The 17,248-nt window shown below is 35.7% G+C and overlaps 2 protein-coding genes across 28 annotated transcripts in view; one reads left to right on the plus strand and one right to left on the minus strand.

Moving 5' to 3' along the window:
- Window positions 1-4,385, minus strand: part of LOC120418987 (uncharacterized) — a 122,274-nt gene extending 117,889 nt beyond the window's left edge. The window contains exons 1-2 of the mRNA XM_039581533.2: window positions 3,501-4,385; window positions 2,354-2,777 (exon numbers count right to left, since the gene is read on the minus strand). Of these exons, the coding sequence (XP_039437467.1) occupies window positions 2,354-2,777; window positions 3,501-4,046 (970 nt within the window). The 5' untranslated portion in view covers window positions 4,047-4,385. The remainder of the gene's footprint in view (window positions 1-2,353; window positions 2,778-3,500) is intronic.
- Window positions 1-17,248, plus strand: part of LOC120418991 (glucose transporter type 1) — a 443,089-nt gene that overhangs the window by 201,523 nt on the left and 224,318 nt on the right. For 10 of the 27 annotated variants that reach the window (XM_039581560.2, XM_052711070.1, XM_039581552.2 and 7 more), the window contains exon 1: window positions 8,231-8,777. The exons of 1 other annotated variant lie outside the window; for it this stretch is intronic. The gene's annotated coding sequence lies outside the window, so the exon portion shown is untranslated. Of the gene's footprint in view, window positions 1-8,227; window positions 8,778-17,248 lie in introns of those variants that run through there. 16 more of the 27 variants (XM_039581550.2, XM_039581553.2, XM_039581555.2 and 13 more) reach the window with 5 other exon arrangements.

Raw genomic sequence — 17,248 nt, forward strand, 5'->3', positions numbered from 1 at the left:
GGGGGTTAGTAGATGGGTATGAGGTCAGGATTCACGAGTGGCAGTGATGTGACCATGAGCATTTTGTTTATTGGTTGAAATTTTAAATCTTAGGCAGCCGGCTGCGGAAAGATAAATAATTGATTATTTAAACAGTTTTTTAATCGAACGCGTGCCAACCGAGCGGTAGTGCTATGGGCTGGACTTATCAGTATATTTTTACTGTTTGTACAATTAAGATAACGCGAGCAAATGTCAAAAATAGTAAATAAAAGACGCTTTACTCTTCATAAAATCGATAGTATGATGAGTTAATACTAAAGCAGCCAGTTGGAATAAATTATTACGATCAACGAATATAAACGAGAAAAAAAAACCAGAACACCACGTAACCGATTGTAATGAAATTAAAACAATAACTTAAACGAACTAAATCGGCGGCGTGCTTTCCAATCAACGATTACAAAGGAAGGACTTACGAAAAAAATCACATATAAGGCTCCGAAAACCACGTTGCAAAGTTACCGCGAGGTCCCGCTACTCACAATCGAATCAAAAACGCGCGCTAATGGTCTAACCTAAATGTCAGCGTGTCTTTCGATAAACGATTCTATAGAAATGAGTTTTTCACCGTGAAAATTTAACACATTATTTGAAAAATAATTGCACAATTTACCCGACGCCGTACCTTCTGATCAACGGTGATATAGGAAGGGCTTTTGAAATCACAAAACAATTAATGTATTTTTTTAGTCATCTTAATGAATATTGACCAAAAGAAATCTGCCTATTAGGAAGTTAAATGCGCTAACCGGAACAAACTCACCAAATTAAATTCCGCCTTCCGTCCACAAATTGCGCTCTTGATGCAGATTTTTTGTACACTACATACAGACTAGCCCGGGTCAAAAAAAATAAAAATGCTCAAATCAAAAAGTATATGAGATTGCCCGAAAGAGTACTCAAAATGGGGCCTCCAGCCCAAATTTCAGCCCATTTGGTTGAAAATTGGCTTGCCTTGTGCAGGAACAAGTTTAAATGGGAAATAACCCGTAAAACTTGAGCAATTGGGTACATTGCTCTGTACAAGTCTGTCGTTGAAATTTAACGTCTTTTGCATACCATGGGGTCCAAGGGGATGGTCTGAGGAACAATTTCTCTGAAGGGTGCAAGATGATCCGATGCCTCTAATCTTGCCTAGAAGCAGATTCATTCCGGCGTCGCCGAAATTCTCATGGTCCCAGCAAAATGTACAGGGATAAATCAAAGCACACTAAGAAGGCTACCTCGATTAGGGGACGCCACATGTCAATCAGCCACCGCGTGGCAGGAGGGTATCTGGAAATTGGAGTTTAAAATGATATTTGAAGTTTATAAAGCGTTTTTGCACAAATATCTGACTAAATAAAATGTTATAACATTGACAGAACCACTTTTAAAGCCAAAATTGGAGAAATCCTCCTGCCACGTGGTGGCTGATTGACATGTGGCGTCCTCTAATCGAGGCAGCCTTCTTAGTGTGCTTTGATTTATCCCTGTACATTTTGCTGCATTTTGCTTTTCAGTGTTATTGAAGCAGAATTCAAAAATATCTTCAAGTTTAAAATACTTTTAGTAAGACAAGTTTCCCAGTCACTGTGAATTTGTTGTTATTTTTGCAGCAATTTTCTTTGGTGACACTGAAAATTTAAATTGTCTAATAAATTTTGAGCACATTGAGAAATTTGTATTTACTTAAACTAAAATTTATATGCATTTGATAAAAAATCGAACAAACATTTTAATATAATTTTTTCAAATTAAACATTAAAAGTAACCCTTTTATTGGTATATTTGACGTAATCAAATAAATTAGCACACATTAAAGCTAAAATTAGTATAATAATATTTTTCAACGAAACTATTTTTTATGTTTTTTATATTGAAAAATCATTTTTCGAAACAAAAGAAACGTACATGGACATTATGTGGCTCACCCCAGAACATGGTTTAATAGTATAAATCTTGAGATAAGTCATACCGGTTGTATATTATTTGAAAATACATTGAAATCCTATCAATGAAGCAGTCGTGGCTGATTGGTAACGGTGCTCGCATGGTATACGAATGGTCCTGGGCGGCTCCTTAAACCATTCACCCTCACAAAAACAGTCCAACTCCACGCAAAATTTGCTTCAGGATTTCGTGGAGAATTTCCCTTATCCTCTCAAAAAAATGGAGCATCAACAATTCTCATCTTCCCAATCCCCTATCCTTGCCCCCTGATGTGCGGTGAAGATGGCATTTTTCTTAATCTCAAACTTGAAAAGTAAGTTTATAAAATTGCTGAATAATTTTCCCAACATCCCCCCAATTCGACACCCTGCAAACTTACCTGAACCATCGTCGGCGCTGCTCCCGCCGGGCACCGTCAGCAGCAGTGGCTTCAGCTTGGACTTGAGCTCGAGCGTCAGAAATTGGAGAGTCCTCAGCGGATCGAAACGGAATAAATTAATTCCCTGCAACTGCTTCTGGTGTTGGTTAACCCTGGCCGTAGACGCCGTTGATGATGGAACAAGTTCCGTCACTGCGTCCAAGACGGTCGACGAGGGCCGAGGTCGGGGTGGCACTGCGGCAATCGAAGAACTTGCCGGTCGCACCGACGAGGACGTCACGCTTGATGGGAGCGACGTGAGCGATGGGTTGGGCGCTAAGGTGAGGTCCCGGTTGTTGCTGCTGCTGTCCGGTGCAGCTCCTGCTCCGTTGGGGAATGTCGATGTAATTGGAGACGGTTCCGCTTGGGGCGACGGTGGGGTGGCCTGGTGGAGGGAGATTGACGGAGAGCTAGATTTGTTTGCCGATGTCTGAATAATGGGAATATAGGGTTGGGTAGAACTTGAACCTTTTCACATCTGTCTAAATTTTCCTCTTTATTAAAGCGTTTCCCTTATCTTTTCCCGTTCCAGGTGAGTACATCGCGTCATTATCCCGGATGAATCGTGCTTCCGCCGATGATCGTTTGTCACCGTCTTCAAGTTAAACATTCAGAAAATGTCGGAGCAAAAAATCCATCTCAAAGCTCCCAGAACGCTGACCTTCAAAGGTCCCGGGAGATAACAGACATCCTGCCCTGCCCAAGTCATCTCTTTCATCGTCATTTCCTTATCGGCTTAAGGACATCTCTTTGATGGTGGGATGGACGTCGTCGTCGTCAACGGTTGACATTGCGACATTGCTGGGCGCAAGGTGAAATTAGATTAATTTTGGCCTTTGAAGCAAGCGAAACTTGATAGCTGAAGCAAGCAGGGGGAGGACAGATTCAGATCTGTTCAGATCACAGAGTGACAGATGGACTGATGTAGACTGCCATAATTATTAGTTTGTATTCTTGACAAGTCTTTGAAACAGAATTGCGGATAATCAAGGAATTTCTTGAAAATTCCGCGATCCATTTTAAGGGAAAACGACTTTCGAATCATGAAACAGGTCGGCGATATCTTCGATATGCAAAAAAAAAGCCCTAGCCTCATCCCTTCACTAACCTTTGATTTGATCTGCGTCATCGAAGCCGCTGCCGTCGTCTCCACCGTAGATTCCGCCGTCAGTATCCCGTCCCAGGTTCTCGTTTTGCCCGTCACTTTCCCTTCACCAACACCTTCACCTCCCCCTCCAGCTCCAGCTCCGTCCATCACCCTGACGTCGTTCTGATTGACATTATCACTTCCCCTTCGGCCGGCCCTCTCCCCCGCGCAGTCCCCCCCTTTCGGGCGACAACAGGGCCGTATAAATTTGGATCCCAGCTGGCCGGGACGAGCCGTGGGTGGACGGCATGGGGTCCTCCTGCCCCCGGTAGCTGGAACGGGAGTCGGTTTGGGCTTTGGTCGGCTACCTTCGGCGGGTGGCGGCGGCAGAACCGGTGGCGGAATGGCATTATTGATTGACTGCCGTCCCTGCCGGAGGCCGGGCTGGGTCAATTTTCGGGATGAAAGATTCGGACGGCTCGCGCCGCCAGTGGACGACGGTGGCAACTTTTGGGACGGAATGTTCTGCAAATACTCCTCACATTTTCTCACATAGTTTTGGTTCATTATCGACAGAGTTTCGTTTGATTTTCGGATTTATTGCCGTCCGACGTTCCGAAAGGGACCACGCACAAAAAAAGGGTTCACCGAGATGGGTTCCTGATCTGATTAGAGCGGGTCGCTCGTGGGCCAGGAATTTCGGGTTTGCGCGCACTGTAATGACGGAATTATGCGCCGGAATCAGGGCCAATCACGAGGCCAATACGGACGAACCGGACGGGGTGACACTCGCGGCGATTTCGACCGACTAATCGACGCGATTGGAGAAATGGAATCGACCTGACGATAAACAAACTAGGGGGACTTTGATGACAGATGATAGGGCAATGAAAGAGATTGGATTTGGATTATGGGTAAATGATAATAGAGTTGCTTGGATGTGATTTTTTTATGTATCCAGAATTGGGTACTAAAGCCCTATGTAAATTTTTATGTACCTACAACGGTAAAAAACACGATTCTAAACCATTTCTGATCACTTTTTTTCATTTTAATGCAAAAAAAAAAAAATAATGACAAGACAACATTTTTTCGATGGATCAACTCGATAGCGGTGTGCTCTCTTATACTAACTGACATTTTGGTAGTTGCGAGAAAATCGATTTTTAAACTTTGAATTACTGTTTCTGGAAAACTATTCGACAAACAATTGTTCTAACAATTTAAAAGTAGTTACTATGGTCCCCTTGGAACGAGCTGTCAAGTAGGAACTTTTCTGTCAAGAAGGACCGTGAGGTTAATTTTTCAAAATTGATTTAAAAATCCATTTTAAACTCTTTGTGGTCGTACAAAAGGGTCATTGTACTCAGAAAAATAAGCTTTATCGCTGTAAATAATAATATCAGCAATCTAAGCTTCATTTTAGGACCCAATTGAGTTAAAACTTTTACGAAGAAAAACATTATGATAATAAATACAGACTTGAATATCCAAAGCCTCGATTATCCGAAAGTTTGTATGGGATAATCCATTCATCTCTTTCTTTTTTTTAATTTCTTCCTTATTACATCAAATTTGTAGTCTGCGACCCCCTCAATATTTTACTACGGCCAGCTTGGAATTATAAATTGTAAATCACTTTAAAATAGTTCAGAAGAAGAATAATACAACGAAAAATATTTTTATCGTAATTCGATTATCTGAAGTAAAATTTTTCCGAGGCTTTCGGACAATCGAATCTGGACTGTACAACTTTATTTTCATTATCTTTTTGAACTTTATATCTCCCTGTGATCTTATGAAAATATTTGAAATATATTTGAAAATTAAAATTTGTTGACAAGCAAAGTCCATACTTGATTTTCGAAAGCCTCGATTACCCGATGTTTCGATTATCTGAAGAGCGATTATCTGAAGGATTCTTACGAGCTTCGGATAATCGAATCATGAACAAATACAATCTTATTTTTAATTGCGAACTGTTTCGTTAATCTCGAATTCTGTGACCTAATTTTAGTCGTATTTGAGTGGGTAATCCATCCATCCGCATTGACTTTCTCGCATTTATGATATTCAGTGCTTTTTCTACCAGTCTTTGTGAGGGGATATTGAGCTCGATTTGCTCTCCATCCGACACATTCCGGCGTTGCAACGCCACGAAATTTTTCACTTTTTTCGAAATATATCTCGTAAGATAACAAAACCTGTCCCGAACTTAAATAGGATTACAGATTCGGATTGAAAATTGAATTTCCTACAAGTAGTGACCATGGAAGACTTATTTTAAGTCGATTTTTTCATTTGCCACATCGATCACTCCGTGACGTTGCAACGGAGTGAGAAATAACGAAATTTCAACCCTTTTTGGTTTCATACAAGTTAATAAGTTATGGTTTAGTTATTATAAACATTTCTAAATATTAATCTAGCTGCGATTGATGATCGGAACAATAAAACAACAAATAAATAATTAAAATGTTACCCCTATCAGCCAAAATCTGTCGTTTTTGTCGCTGGAGAATGTGTCATCCGTATTTACCTTTTTATATCTAGATTAAATTTTCAAAACAACCTATCCCTCATGGGTTTCCTATGCAGATAGAACCTTTTGAAAATTTAATCTAGATATATTCTCATTTGTCACGCTTTTCCTATACTTTTAACATGCAATGTCACAAGAGGGTGACGATTCTCGGGATTTTAAATTTCCCGGGAATTGAGAGTTGAATTTGGCAATATTCCCGGGAATTCCCGATACCCGGGAGTTTTTTTTTGGCAAAATCATTGATTAGATGATACAATTTTTAAAGAATTATTACAAATTCATAACATTTGTTTAAGTTATTCAACACAATGTAAGTTTATTATCAAAATTTCAATTACTTTGTGGAACAGTAATTCTTTTTGAAAAAGCATTCGAAATCAGCTGGTACAAGTTCAATCCAATGGTTTGTTGCGATTGATTCAATTCTAAACTCTCACTGATTGATTTTTCCTGAGTTTAATGAATTGGTCTAAGTCGTTGTTTGTGGTGTTAGACAGCAGCTTGTTAATTCATTTTTTTTACAAAACATTAACAATAATTTAAATATCAATATGGATGATCGGAATTTTTATCATAAGACAAATAAGTATTCAATTCGATTCAATTCGGTTTTATTTGTGAATATTCAAATTACAATTTGTTAATATTATGAACCTAACAGAGTTTTTGTGTTCATTCAAGCTGTGTGTTACGTCTCAAATAACAAATAAGATGTTTTTTTCTTTCTCAACTTTAAATTTACCGCAAATTTTTTTATTCACAATTACAAGAAAAACTGAACTGAATATGAATAGAAGGCTTTCCTAAACATTAATATACATTGTAGAGTTTTACTTAAATAATAATTGGTTTTTGGTGCCTTTCCGAAACTCAAATGTCTTTCTGTTTGTTATTTGTTTATGGAATTTAACTCTTCTTTTGCCGCTGATCTAATTTTAAATTTTTTGCCTCAATATTTATAAGAATTTATATTCCCGGGAGTCTCGACCAAATTTCCCGGGAACCGAGAGTCTAAAAAATTACCAATTTCCCGGGAATTCTCGCTCGTCACGCTCGTCAACCTCTAAATGTCACGCTCAAAATCCACTCAGGAATCAAGGGACCTTTAACATTTCTATTGAAAAAATACAGAGCGGTTTCGCTAATTCGAAAGGAACTGCAATCGAATGAGCGAATCCATATTCGCTAATTGGAACGACTGACAGCTGTCAAAAGCTTTTAAAGAAATTGAAGAGGTTGAAACATCAACTTCAGTTTGACAACTCGTTTTGACGGTTGAGTGCTTTTCAATTTGAAAACGTTCGAATTAGCGAAATCCGAATTAACGAATCCTCTCTGTAAATCTTTTTTCAGATGAGTATGCATTTTCTAGACTCGTTTTTCAATATGAGTTTATCAATAATTTTAAAAATAATGAAATTGTGGTGTAATCAAGTTTGTGGTAAGACAAATATTTTAAAAATATCAGAGGAAATAGAAGACTAGTCAATTGAGAACAGGTTGAATTGCATTGCATTTTTTTATTTAGCATGTTCGGGGCTTGATTAAAAATATTTTGAATAATAGTGAAGTTTCGTTGTACAGAACCGATAACGTTCCCGTAAAAAGTTTTTATTTCGTGAAAATAAAATCATAAATCATGTAACGAAAAGCTCAGACAGGGGTGAGTAAACAATAGTCTATCAATAGTTTTGCAAAATAATTTGTTAATTATTATTAAATCTAAATCGTTCTAAAGTCAAGTCAATGCTGGAATACATTTCCGGAAGACTTCTTTTTATTCTCTATTTCTTTTGTGATCAGTGTCTGGTCTTAACTTAAACGAAGTTTTAATCAAGTATTTCGAAGAACTTTACGTAGAAAATGTTGCTTAAAATTATCTTCTTTACAAACATATTTGTTTGAAAATATGAAATGCAATCGGACTGTAACCTTTATAAATTAACTTAAGAAACAAAAATGCACCACATTTCCGCTTAGATTGCTCTCGGCAGTAGTGTCACCTATAATCAAGTTCTAACAACAAAATTCATTCGCGGTCACATTGCCATTATACAACCCGCGTTCCCCGACGAACTTCTTCGCGTCTAGACAAGATGAACTTCACGTTTATCACTTTTTAACTGTTCGCGCGCTCTCTCATTTTCATCGTTCGATTCTTCTCGCGACGCTGATGAGGCTGGAGCGCGAGCACTCACTCACTCAGTTTCGCTCCAACTGCGACTCCAAGTAGGTCTGATCTTCGGCCGTGTTGTTGTCGGCGGGTGCGTTTAGTAGTGCACGTGTCGTGGTTTAAAACACGCGCGATCGCATGCAGCTGCTAGTGTGTGCGTGAGTTTGCGTGGTAAAATTTGGCGAAACTAAATAATTTCGCAACGATTTGTTTTGCTCCGAATTCGCGATCGCGGTTGGGACAGGTTTATTTTTGTGGTGGAATAGTTGTGATTATTTTGATTAAAATTTAATTAGTTTTAGGAAAGTTGTTCTATACTAGATTTGTATTTAATGTGATGTTTGTAATACTCTATTGAGAAGAATTTATTGTTTTCTGTTTTCTTAAAACAGAAAAGTTTTATGAGGCTTAATTTAAGTTACATTTGATGACAATGTTTGTCACATCTGAATCAAGTTTTGTGTGAGTTCTATTCGAGTGTTAATCTGGAACGAACATTCCAGAAGTGTTTTGTGTTATTCATCAATTTTAAGATTCTTGCCGCTGACTTGTGGAAAGTGAAAACCGGTCATCAAATCAGGTGTGTATTGCATTGCTAGTGTGGCACTATTTGTGTTGATGGAACGAATTCGAAAGAGAGTGAAGAATGCGAAGCATCGAGAGAGAAAAAGAGATACAAATGAGAGTAAGAGACCTTCAGGTGCATCGCGCATAGGTTAAATAGCCGGTCGCGAGAGCTTGTTATTGTGCGGTAGGGATGTCAAATTGGTTAAAAACTGTTTTACGACCATTTTTAACAAACAAACGAAACAAAATGATCAAATTCTTTTTCGAAACAAACAAAAAATATCATTTTTGTTTGTCATCCCTACCAAAATTGAGTTCCGCAAATGAATTGCACTTTTTTGCAAACGATCTTTAGGGCTACAATTCTAGCAATTCACGATATTTATTCATGATGAACTTCAACGTTACTCATAGAAACTCACTGCTGATAGTTTACAAATGCGGCAGTAATTAGATAATTCCAGCGTAGTCACTCCAGACGTCGCTTATCAACCACCGCGTGTTGTTGTTATCGGCGATTGTCTCAAGTACGCTGTCAAATTAAGATGAAAAGTAACGACCAGTCATTTGGTACTATTTGTACACGAGACTGTCAAGCTGTGGGGCGGGGGGAACAGACGAGTGTGTAAAACAAGTTGTAACAAAAAAGCAAGAATTACGGTTGAAGTGTGATAAGCGAATTGGAAACAATTACTAGCTCGAGTATGAGTGAAGTAGTTGACGCGTTTGACCAACATGATTTGAAGTTTTGTATTTACCACAATTATGAAAAAATTACATCAATAACGTTTAATTTGATGAAAATTAAAAATAGCATAAAAAATGAGTGATACAAAAATCCATTTAAAAACGTTTGAAGAGCGTTTTTCGATTGTTAAAGTTCACTTTGTTTATAACAATGGATACAGACATCGCTCAAACTTTTCAGAAAAAGTTCTGATTTTCGAGCCAAAGTTGAAACGGAAGAACACATTCACAAAAAGTCATGTTTAAACCGTAACCTTACCATTACAAGAATTTCAAAGGTTTCAGAAAAAAAGTTTTTCACTATGCAAACATTATACCTATCTTTTTGTAAGAAAGGTAAAAAATCAAAAATTTAAAACCTCAACAAACTTTTGATATGAACACTTTGTGAAGGTCTAATGCTTATCTTTGACTAAAAAATCCATGTCGGGTACCCTGGCAGACGGTAATAACAAAATTCATGCCATTTCAATAACAAATACTGTTAAAATAACATTACGTGTTATGGAATCTTGCTGGAAAATCCATTTTTGCATAAGAGTTTAACAACAGTTTTGTTATCATGACAAAATTTGTTATTGGTCTAATATTGGTTGAAAGCCAAAACAACTAGGGAATACTTTTTTTGTTATGGAAGAATACCGCCAACTGTTATTGGAATGATCGAATTAGTTGTTAAAATAACAAAAACCCGATTTAATCCCACCTGGGGTGAGTTAGAGCCTTTTTTACTAAAGAATATAACAATAGTAGAACTTCTTCTTTAAATTCATAACAACGACTTTGTTTATTTATAACGTCAGTACAAAAGAAAGTCTAATGATGAAAGCAAAGTATTATAAATGACATGCTTTCCAAAAGAAATAAAAAACGCAATTTTCAACAAAAGAATATTGTAAGCTTCCCATGCGTCACACAGTGGATCCAGGTGTGACAAAAATCAAAAAATGAAAGTTAAATTTCAGTAGTGTTAGTATTTTTCTATTTTTTCTCATACCTTCAAAAACTCTTTCCCAAATTTTGAGCAAGATTGGATGGAATTTGAATTTTTGGCGGCTTTAAGAGTGCAGACATTTTTGTTATTTCTAGTAGCTGAAACTTCAAAATTCGCCAAAAATATTTTTTCTTAAAACTTGCATAACTCAGCCAATTTTTAACCAAATTTGATTCTTCTGGCTGCATTCGAAAGGTAATTAAAAGTTGTTAATTTTACTGTTCTTGGAATTTTGATTGACCCCTCCCCCCTTTTTAGCTATTCAAACGAAAGATAGCATTAACTATTTTCAAGATTTTTTCGAATTTCAACCCTTCAGGAACAATTTTGTACGGGTGTGAACAAAGTCTCCTATGCAGTTTCTGTCGTGAAATTTAATGTACTTTCAGACTGTGTATAGCAAATTTTGCTCATACTTGCTCGAAAGATCAAAATTTGCATGTTTCTAAAAAAAGTCAAAGTACTCTACTCTATTCACGAATCGGATCAATAAGTCAGATATGGCAACCCGGGCAGACGGTAATAACAAAATCAATAATATTTCAATAACAAATCCTGTTAAAATAACAAAAAGTGTTATTATTTTACCCTGAAGTTCAACATAAAGAAGAACAAATAATAACAGTTTCTGATAAAATAACAAAATTTGGTATTGAAGTGATATTATATTGAAAATGTTTAATAACACGCTAATAAGAGGAAATGTTATACATTTCAAAAAATCTCCTAATAACAAAATTTGTTATTAGTTCGGTATACTGACTTAGAAATAAAATTACCATAAAACGCACAAATGGAAAAGTTTCTAAGTGTCCATAACACAATCTGTTATTATTTTTTCTTTTGTTAAATATGTTTAGATCTTTGGGATAATTTTGTCTCATTTCGTCGGGGTCATTATCTTGGCCATGAAATGGGGTCCTTAAGCTAAAATTTTAAAAATTTTAAAAAGTTGAAATTTTGAAAGCTGATTTTTTTAATTACTTGATATACTCCCTAAGGGACTTTGCAAAAATTGGCTCGAACTATGGGATAATTATGACCAATTTCGTCGGGGTCATTATTTTGGCCATGCAATGGGGTCCTTAAGCTAAAATTATTCTAAAAAGTTGAAATTTTGAAAGTTGATTTTTTAATTATTTGATATACCCCCTAAAGGACTTTGTTTAAAATGGTTAGAACTATGGGATAATTTTGACCAATTTCGTCAGGGTCATTATTTTGGCCATGAAATGGGGTCCTTAAGCTAAAATTATTCTAAAAAGTTGAAATTTTGAAAGTTGATTTTTTTAATTATTTGATATACCCCCTAAAGGACTTTGTTTAAAATGGTTAGAACTTTGGGATAATTTTGACCAATTTCGTCTGGGTCATTATTTTGGCCATGAAATGGGGTCCTTAAGCTAAAATTATTCAAAAAAGTTGAAATTTTAAAAGTTGATTTTTCTAATTATTTGATATACCCCCTAAAGGACTTTGTTTAAAATGGTTAGAACTATGGGATAATTTTGACCAATTTCGTCGGGGTCATTATTTTGGCCATGAAATGGGGTCCTTAAGCTAAAATTATTCTGAAAAGTTGAAATTTTGAAAGTTGATTTTTTAATTTTTTGATATACCCCCTAAGGGACTTTGCTAAAATTGGCTAGAACTATGAAATTATTTTGACCAATTTCGTCAGGGTCATTATTTTGGCCATGAAATGGGGTCCTTAAGCTAAAATTATTCTAAAAAGTTGAAATTTTGAGAGTTGATTTTTTTTATTTATTTGATATACCCCCTAAGGGACTTTGCTAAAATTGGCTACAACTATGGGATAATTTTGACCAATTTCGTCGGGGTCATTATTTTGGTCATGAAATGAGGTCCTTAAGCTAAAATTATTCTAAAAAGTTGAAATTTTGAAAGTTGATATTTTTAATTATTTGATATACCCCCTAAGGGATTTTACTAAAATTGGCTAGAACTATGAAATAATTTTGACCAATTTCGTCTGGGTCATTATTTTGGCCATGAAATGGGGTCTTTAAGCTAAAACTTTTCTAAAAAGTTGAAATTTTAAAAGTTGATTTTTCTAATTATTTGATATACCCCCTAAAGGACTTTGTTTAAAATGGTTAGAACTATGGGATGATTTTGACCAATTTCGTCGGGGTCATTATTTTGGCCATGAAATGGTGCCCTTAAGCTAAAATTATTCTGAAAAGTTGAAATTTTGAAAGTTGATTTTTTTAATTATTTGATATACTCCCTAAGGGACTTTGCTAAAATTGGCTAGAACTATGGGATAATTCTGATCAATTTCGTCGGGGTCATTATTTTGGCCAAGAAATGGGGTCCTTAAGCTAAAATTATTCTAAAAAGTTGTAATTTTGAAAGTTGATTTTTTTTAATTATTTGATATACCCCCTAAGGGATTTTACTAAAATTGGCTAGAACTATGAAATAATTTTGACCAATTTCATCGGGGTCATTTATTTCACCATGAAATGGGGTTTCAAGCTAAAATTAATCCGATAAAATTAACTTTTGAGAGTTAATTTTTTTTTAAATTTTGTTATATTCCCTAACGGAATTGATTTATTTATTGAGAATTTTTGAAGTGTGAATAACAAAAACTGTTATTATTTTCACAGAGCCAGGAAGTCGGAGCTGACGTTGAAGTTCGAGCTGGAGTGAGACCTCGGAGACTGCATCGGATTCATCTAACTTTCAGCAACTTTTTCTTGGAGTCGGAATCTGTGAAGTCGGGTATTTTTGGAGAGCTGAAGTCGTCGTTGACGTCATATCCTGCATCCAGAGTCGGAGTTGTCTTCAAGTATGGATTCAAAGTCGCTTGGAGGTACCCAACTCTGCAGCCCTGACTAGTACAGAGGAGTTATGGCAACTGCAGGTTTATTTGCAAATTACAAATAAACCAAAACAATAACTTTTTTTGTTATGGAGACATACCAGTTCAATAACATTTTTTGTTATTATGCTGCTCCACCTCTCCGCACAAAATAACAAATCTTGTTATTCCTTCATGATTCCTTCTGTGTTATTGGTTTGTTATTGCAATAACAACATAATAACAGTTTAAGTTATTCTTCGAACAAATCTTTGTTATTGATTTTTGTTATTTTAACAACTAATCCGATCATCCCAATAACATATTTCGATCTTCTCACAATATCAAAAACTGACCTTCCCAAGTTATTTCCGTCTGCTCGGGAATCGCCTTATGATCTTTCTTTATATTCAAGAATGCAACAAATTTACTAAATAATACTGGATTTTGGATTTCTTAGTGTACCAAGAACCCCCCCCCCCCCTCTCCCTCGTCTTTTTTATGACTTGGTTAAATATTCCTCTTGGAATTACTGAAAACTTCAACGGCGCAAATACTTTTTATTGTAAAATTTCACATGGGCTTGTGTGCTATCTTGTGACCCGTCTGCTGAAAAAGAAAGGACGTGTCACAAGATAGCACACAAGCTACGATGTGTATTTGCGTGGAGAATTATTGGAACAAAGTGATGCGAGCAGTGATAAACATAGTTAATTAGCAATTGCAAACATTTTAATGAATACCGTCATCAGGGTGACATTGGGTCTGGTGGGTGAGATACAATCATACAAAATTGCTAAAATTTGTATGACCTAATCTCACCCCCAGACCTAATGTCACCCCTGATGACGGTACATACTTTTTTTGGTACGATAGATTTTCTTGTGGGAATCCTAACCATGCAAGATTTTTTTTCAACTGTCCCAAAAAATCTTCCAAAAAGTCTTCCTTAAAGCAGTTTCTACCTTACATATTTTTATGTGCAGCTTAGTACATAAAAAGCAGAGCAGACCTTGGCTCTAGTCGTGGATGAAGAGAAGAGGGAAGATAGGAAATTAAAAAAAATAAAATTCAATACCTTATTCTCAACCTTTTTAATGAAAATGTATCACAAATTACTCTAATTAATAACTCTAATGCAAAAAAAAGTTTATGATTTATTAATTTTGTAGGTTTATCTTTGTTTTGCACCCTAGTATTTGGAGAATATTCGAAAGGGGAACGAGATGAAAACTTGAAATGAAGTTTTCGTTGGCCTCAACAAAAATCTAGAGTTTTTTTTAAAGGTCCTTTAATTTATTGTGTTTCATATGTTTATAGGACCTTTAAAAAAACTCTAGAAATGTCTTCTAATCTTTTTCTACCTAAACTACAGATACTACTAAAATGTGCACAGTTAAAATGTTATGATAATCTCATAGAAGCCAAATAACACTTTTCCTCAAATACACAAAATTTGGAACACCCTATTAACTGGACCACCCTAACGTTACTACTGTACTGATCCTGATCAACTTTTCGGAAGATGACAAAGCTGTTATTTAAAAGTGTGGTATCTACGAATTTGATTTAACAAAATTTCAGTTATGGATCAATGTGATATGGTACCACCCTAACATTTTTTTTGTTAAGATTTACACACACACACACACAATCAAAATTCCAAGCTACTATTGATATAAAAAAATACAATTTCAGCAATTAAAAAAAATATTTGAAAAATAAATATTTATGTACCACCCTAATGTACTTAGATTTTATTTCATGAAAAAATAAATGTGTTTTTTGAATTCAGCTGCCCAAAATTACCCTAATATGACATATTTGGTAGAATACCTGACATTTTTTTAATTTTGTCACACCTTTGTTCGGAGAGGATCCACTGTGCGTCAGTGACAACGCACACCGCGGCATTGAAAACTTTTAAAACGATATAAACGATGAAAAGCTTAGAAAGCTCCTATTGGAATCCAATGAACCCTGTTAAATAAACTTACGAAATCGCGAAAAAGTGAAGTCTACTTTAAGGCGATTTAAGGAGCACACGGGAAACAAATTGATTGTAGCCGGATGAATGTCCTATGTCACAAAAGTTTTTGCATAAACATTGGACAGTTATGCAAAAACGGACAGGGCAAAAGAAACCGAAAAGCTACGATATCTTACATGTTGTAGGAAACATCGGTAGACAAGCTACTACAAAACGAGTATAAGTCGAGCCACAAAATATATGCGCCAGCATTCTCGCGCCAGTATTCGAAGCTCAACTTGACAACTTGTCGACTTGGCGACGAGGCGTCAAAAATCGATGCAGTGTGATTTTTTGACGATTTTTCCGATGAAAATTCATGCTGAATCGACATATTTACGAAGATGAAAATGACGTCCAGCCTTAAAGTAAAACCTATACCTTTCTTTAGTAAGAAAGGCAAAAAGTAAATCGTTCTAAAAATTGATCCGGATTGCCGATAGATGTCAAATTTGTTTCAGATGCTCACTCATGGTCTGTACTATGAATGTAGAAAGAAATTTCGGATAAAATCGGAAATGAAAAGTGTTGGCGAAGGTCACCAGGTGGGCTTTTACCTTTTTTTAGGGATTTTTTTCTTTTGGTAGGTTAATCAAACGGCTCTAACTCCAGAACCAGATTATGGATCTGGATGAAAATTTGGGAGGTTGTAGAGCTCGAAAAATGCAATTTTTGAGATAAATAAAAGATATGAAAATGAAAAATTTTGACCATATTTTCATTTGAAAACTGTGTATTTTGTTGAAAAGTCTGGCCGCATCCGAAAACAGATGGATATTTCGAAATTCGGACTCAAAATGACCCTTGTTCAGCACACCAGCTTTCAAATGTACTTGGAACAATCAAAATCGAAAATAGGGGAGCCGAGGACTACGCGACACAAAATTTGGCAAAAATTTTACCACACACGGACATCACTCGAACTCCACGGAATTTATTTTCTCAAAATTCGAGGGTTGGAGATAGACGAGTTCTGTCAAGGTGAATCGATAGAGCGTCGAAAATCGATGCAGTGTGATTTTTTGACGATTTTTCCGATGAAAATTCATGCTGAATCGACATATTTACGAAGATGAAAATGACGTCCAGCCATAAAGTAAAACCTATACCTTTCTTTAGTGAGAAAGGCAAAAATGATAACGAAGATATGTCCGAAGAATAACTTTAAATGGTATTAGTCTGTTATTGCAATAACAATCCAATAACAAAAAAAATCACAACGAGGAATAACAAATTTCGTAATTTCAAATATCAAACATTTTTATTCCCAAGTTATTTCTGTCTGCTCGGGTAGTTCACAAATCAAGTGTTTAGCAAAGTTGAAAGTACTGTTTTGAACTACTCAGAAAACAATAGAACAACAGTTTAGAGTTAATTTTACATAGCCTCTATTATTTGATGTTTCAATTATTGAGCAATTCTCTGAGATTTCGTCATTCGATTTTTTTTTGTATTTTTTAATCCGGCTGAAACTTTTTTGGTGCCTTCGGTATGCCCAAAGAAGCCATTTTGCATCATTAGTTTGTCCATATAATTTTCCATACAAATTTAGCAGCTGTCCATACAAAAATGATATGTGAAAATTCTAAAATCAGTATCTTTTGAAGGAATTTTCTGATCGATTTGGTGTCTTCGGCAAAGTCGTAGGTATGGATATGGACTACGCTGAAAAAAAATGATACACGGTAAAAAAAAATTGGTGATTTTTAATTACACTTTTTGTCACTAAAACTTGATTTGCAAAAAAACTTTATTTTTATTTTTTTTTATTTTTTGATATGTTTTAGAGGACATAAAATGCCAACTTTTCAGAAATTTCCAGAATGGGCAAAAATCTTTGACCGAGTTATGATTTTTTGAATCAATACAGATTTTTTCAAAAAA

The sequence above is a fragment of the Culex pipiens genome, chromosome 3 (genome assembly GCF_016801865.2).
Source record: "Culex pipiens pallens isolate TS chromosome 3, TS_CPP_V2, whole genome shotgun sequence".
NCBI lineage: Eukaryota > Metazoa > Arthropoda > Insecta > Diptera > Culicidae > Culex > Culex pipiens.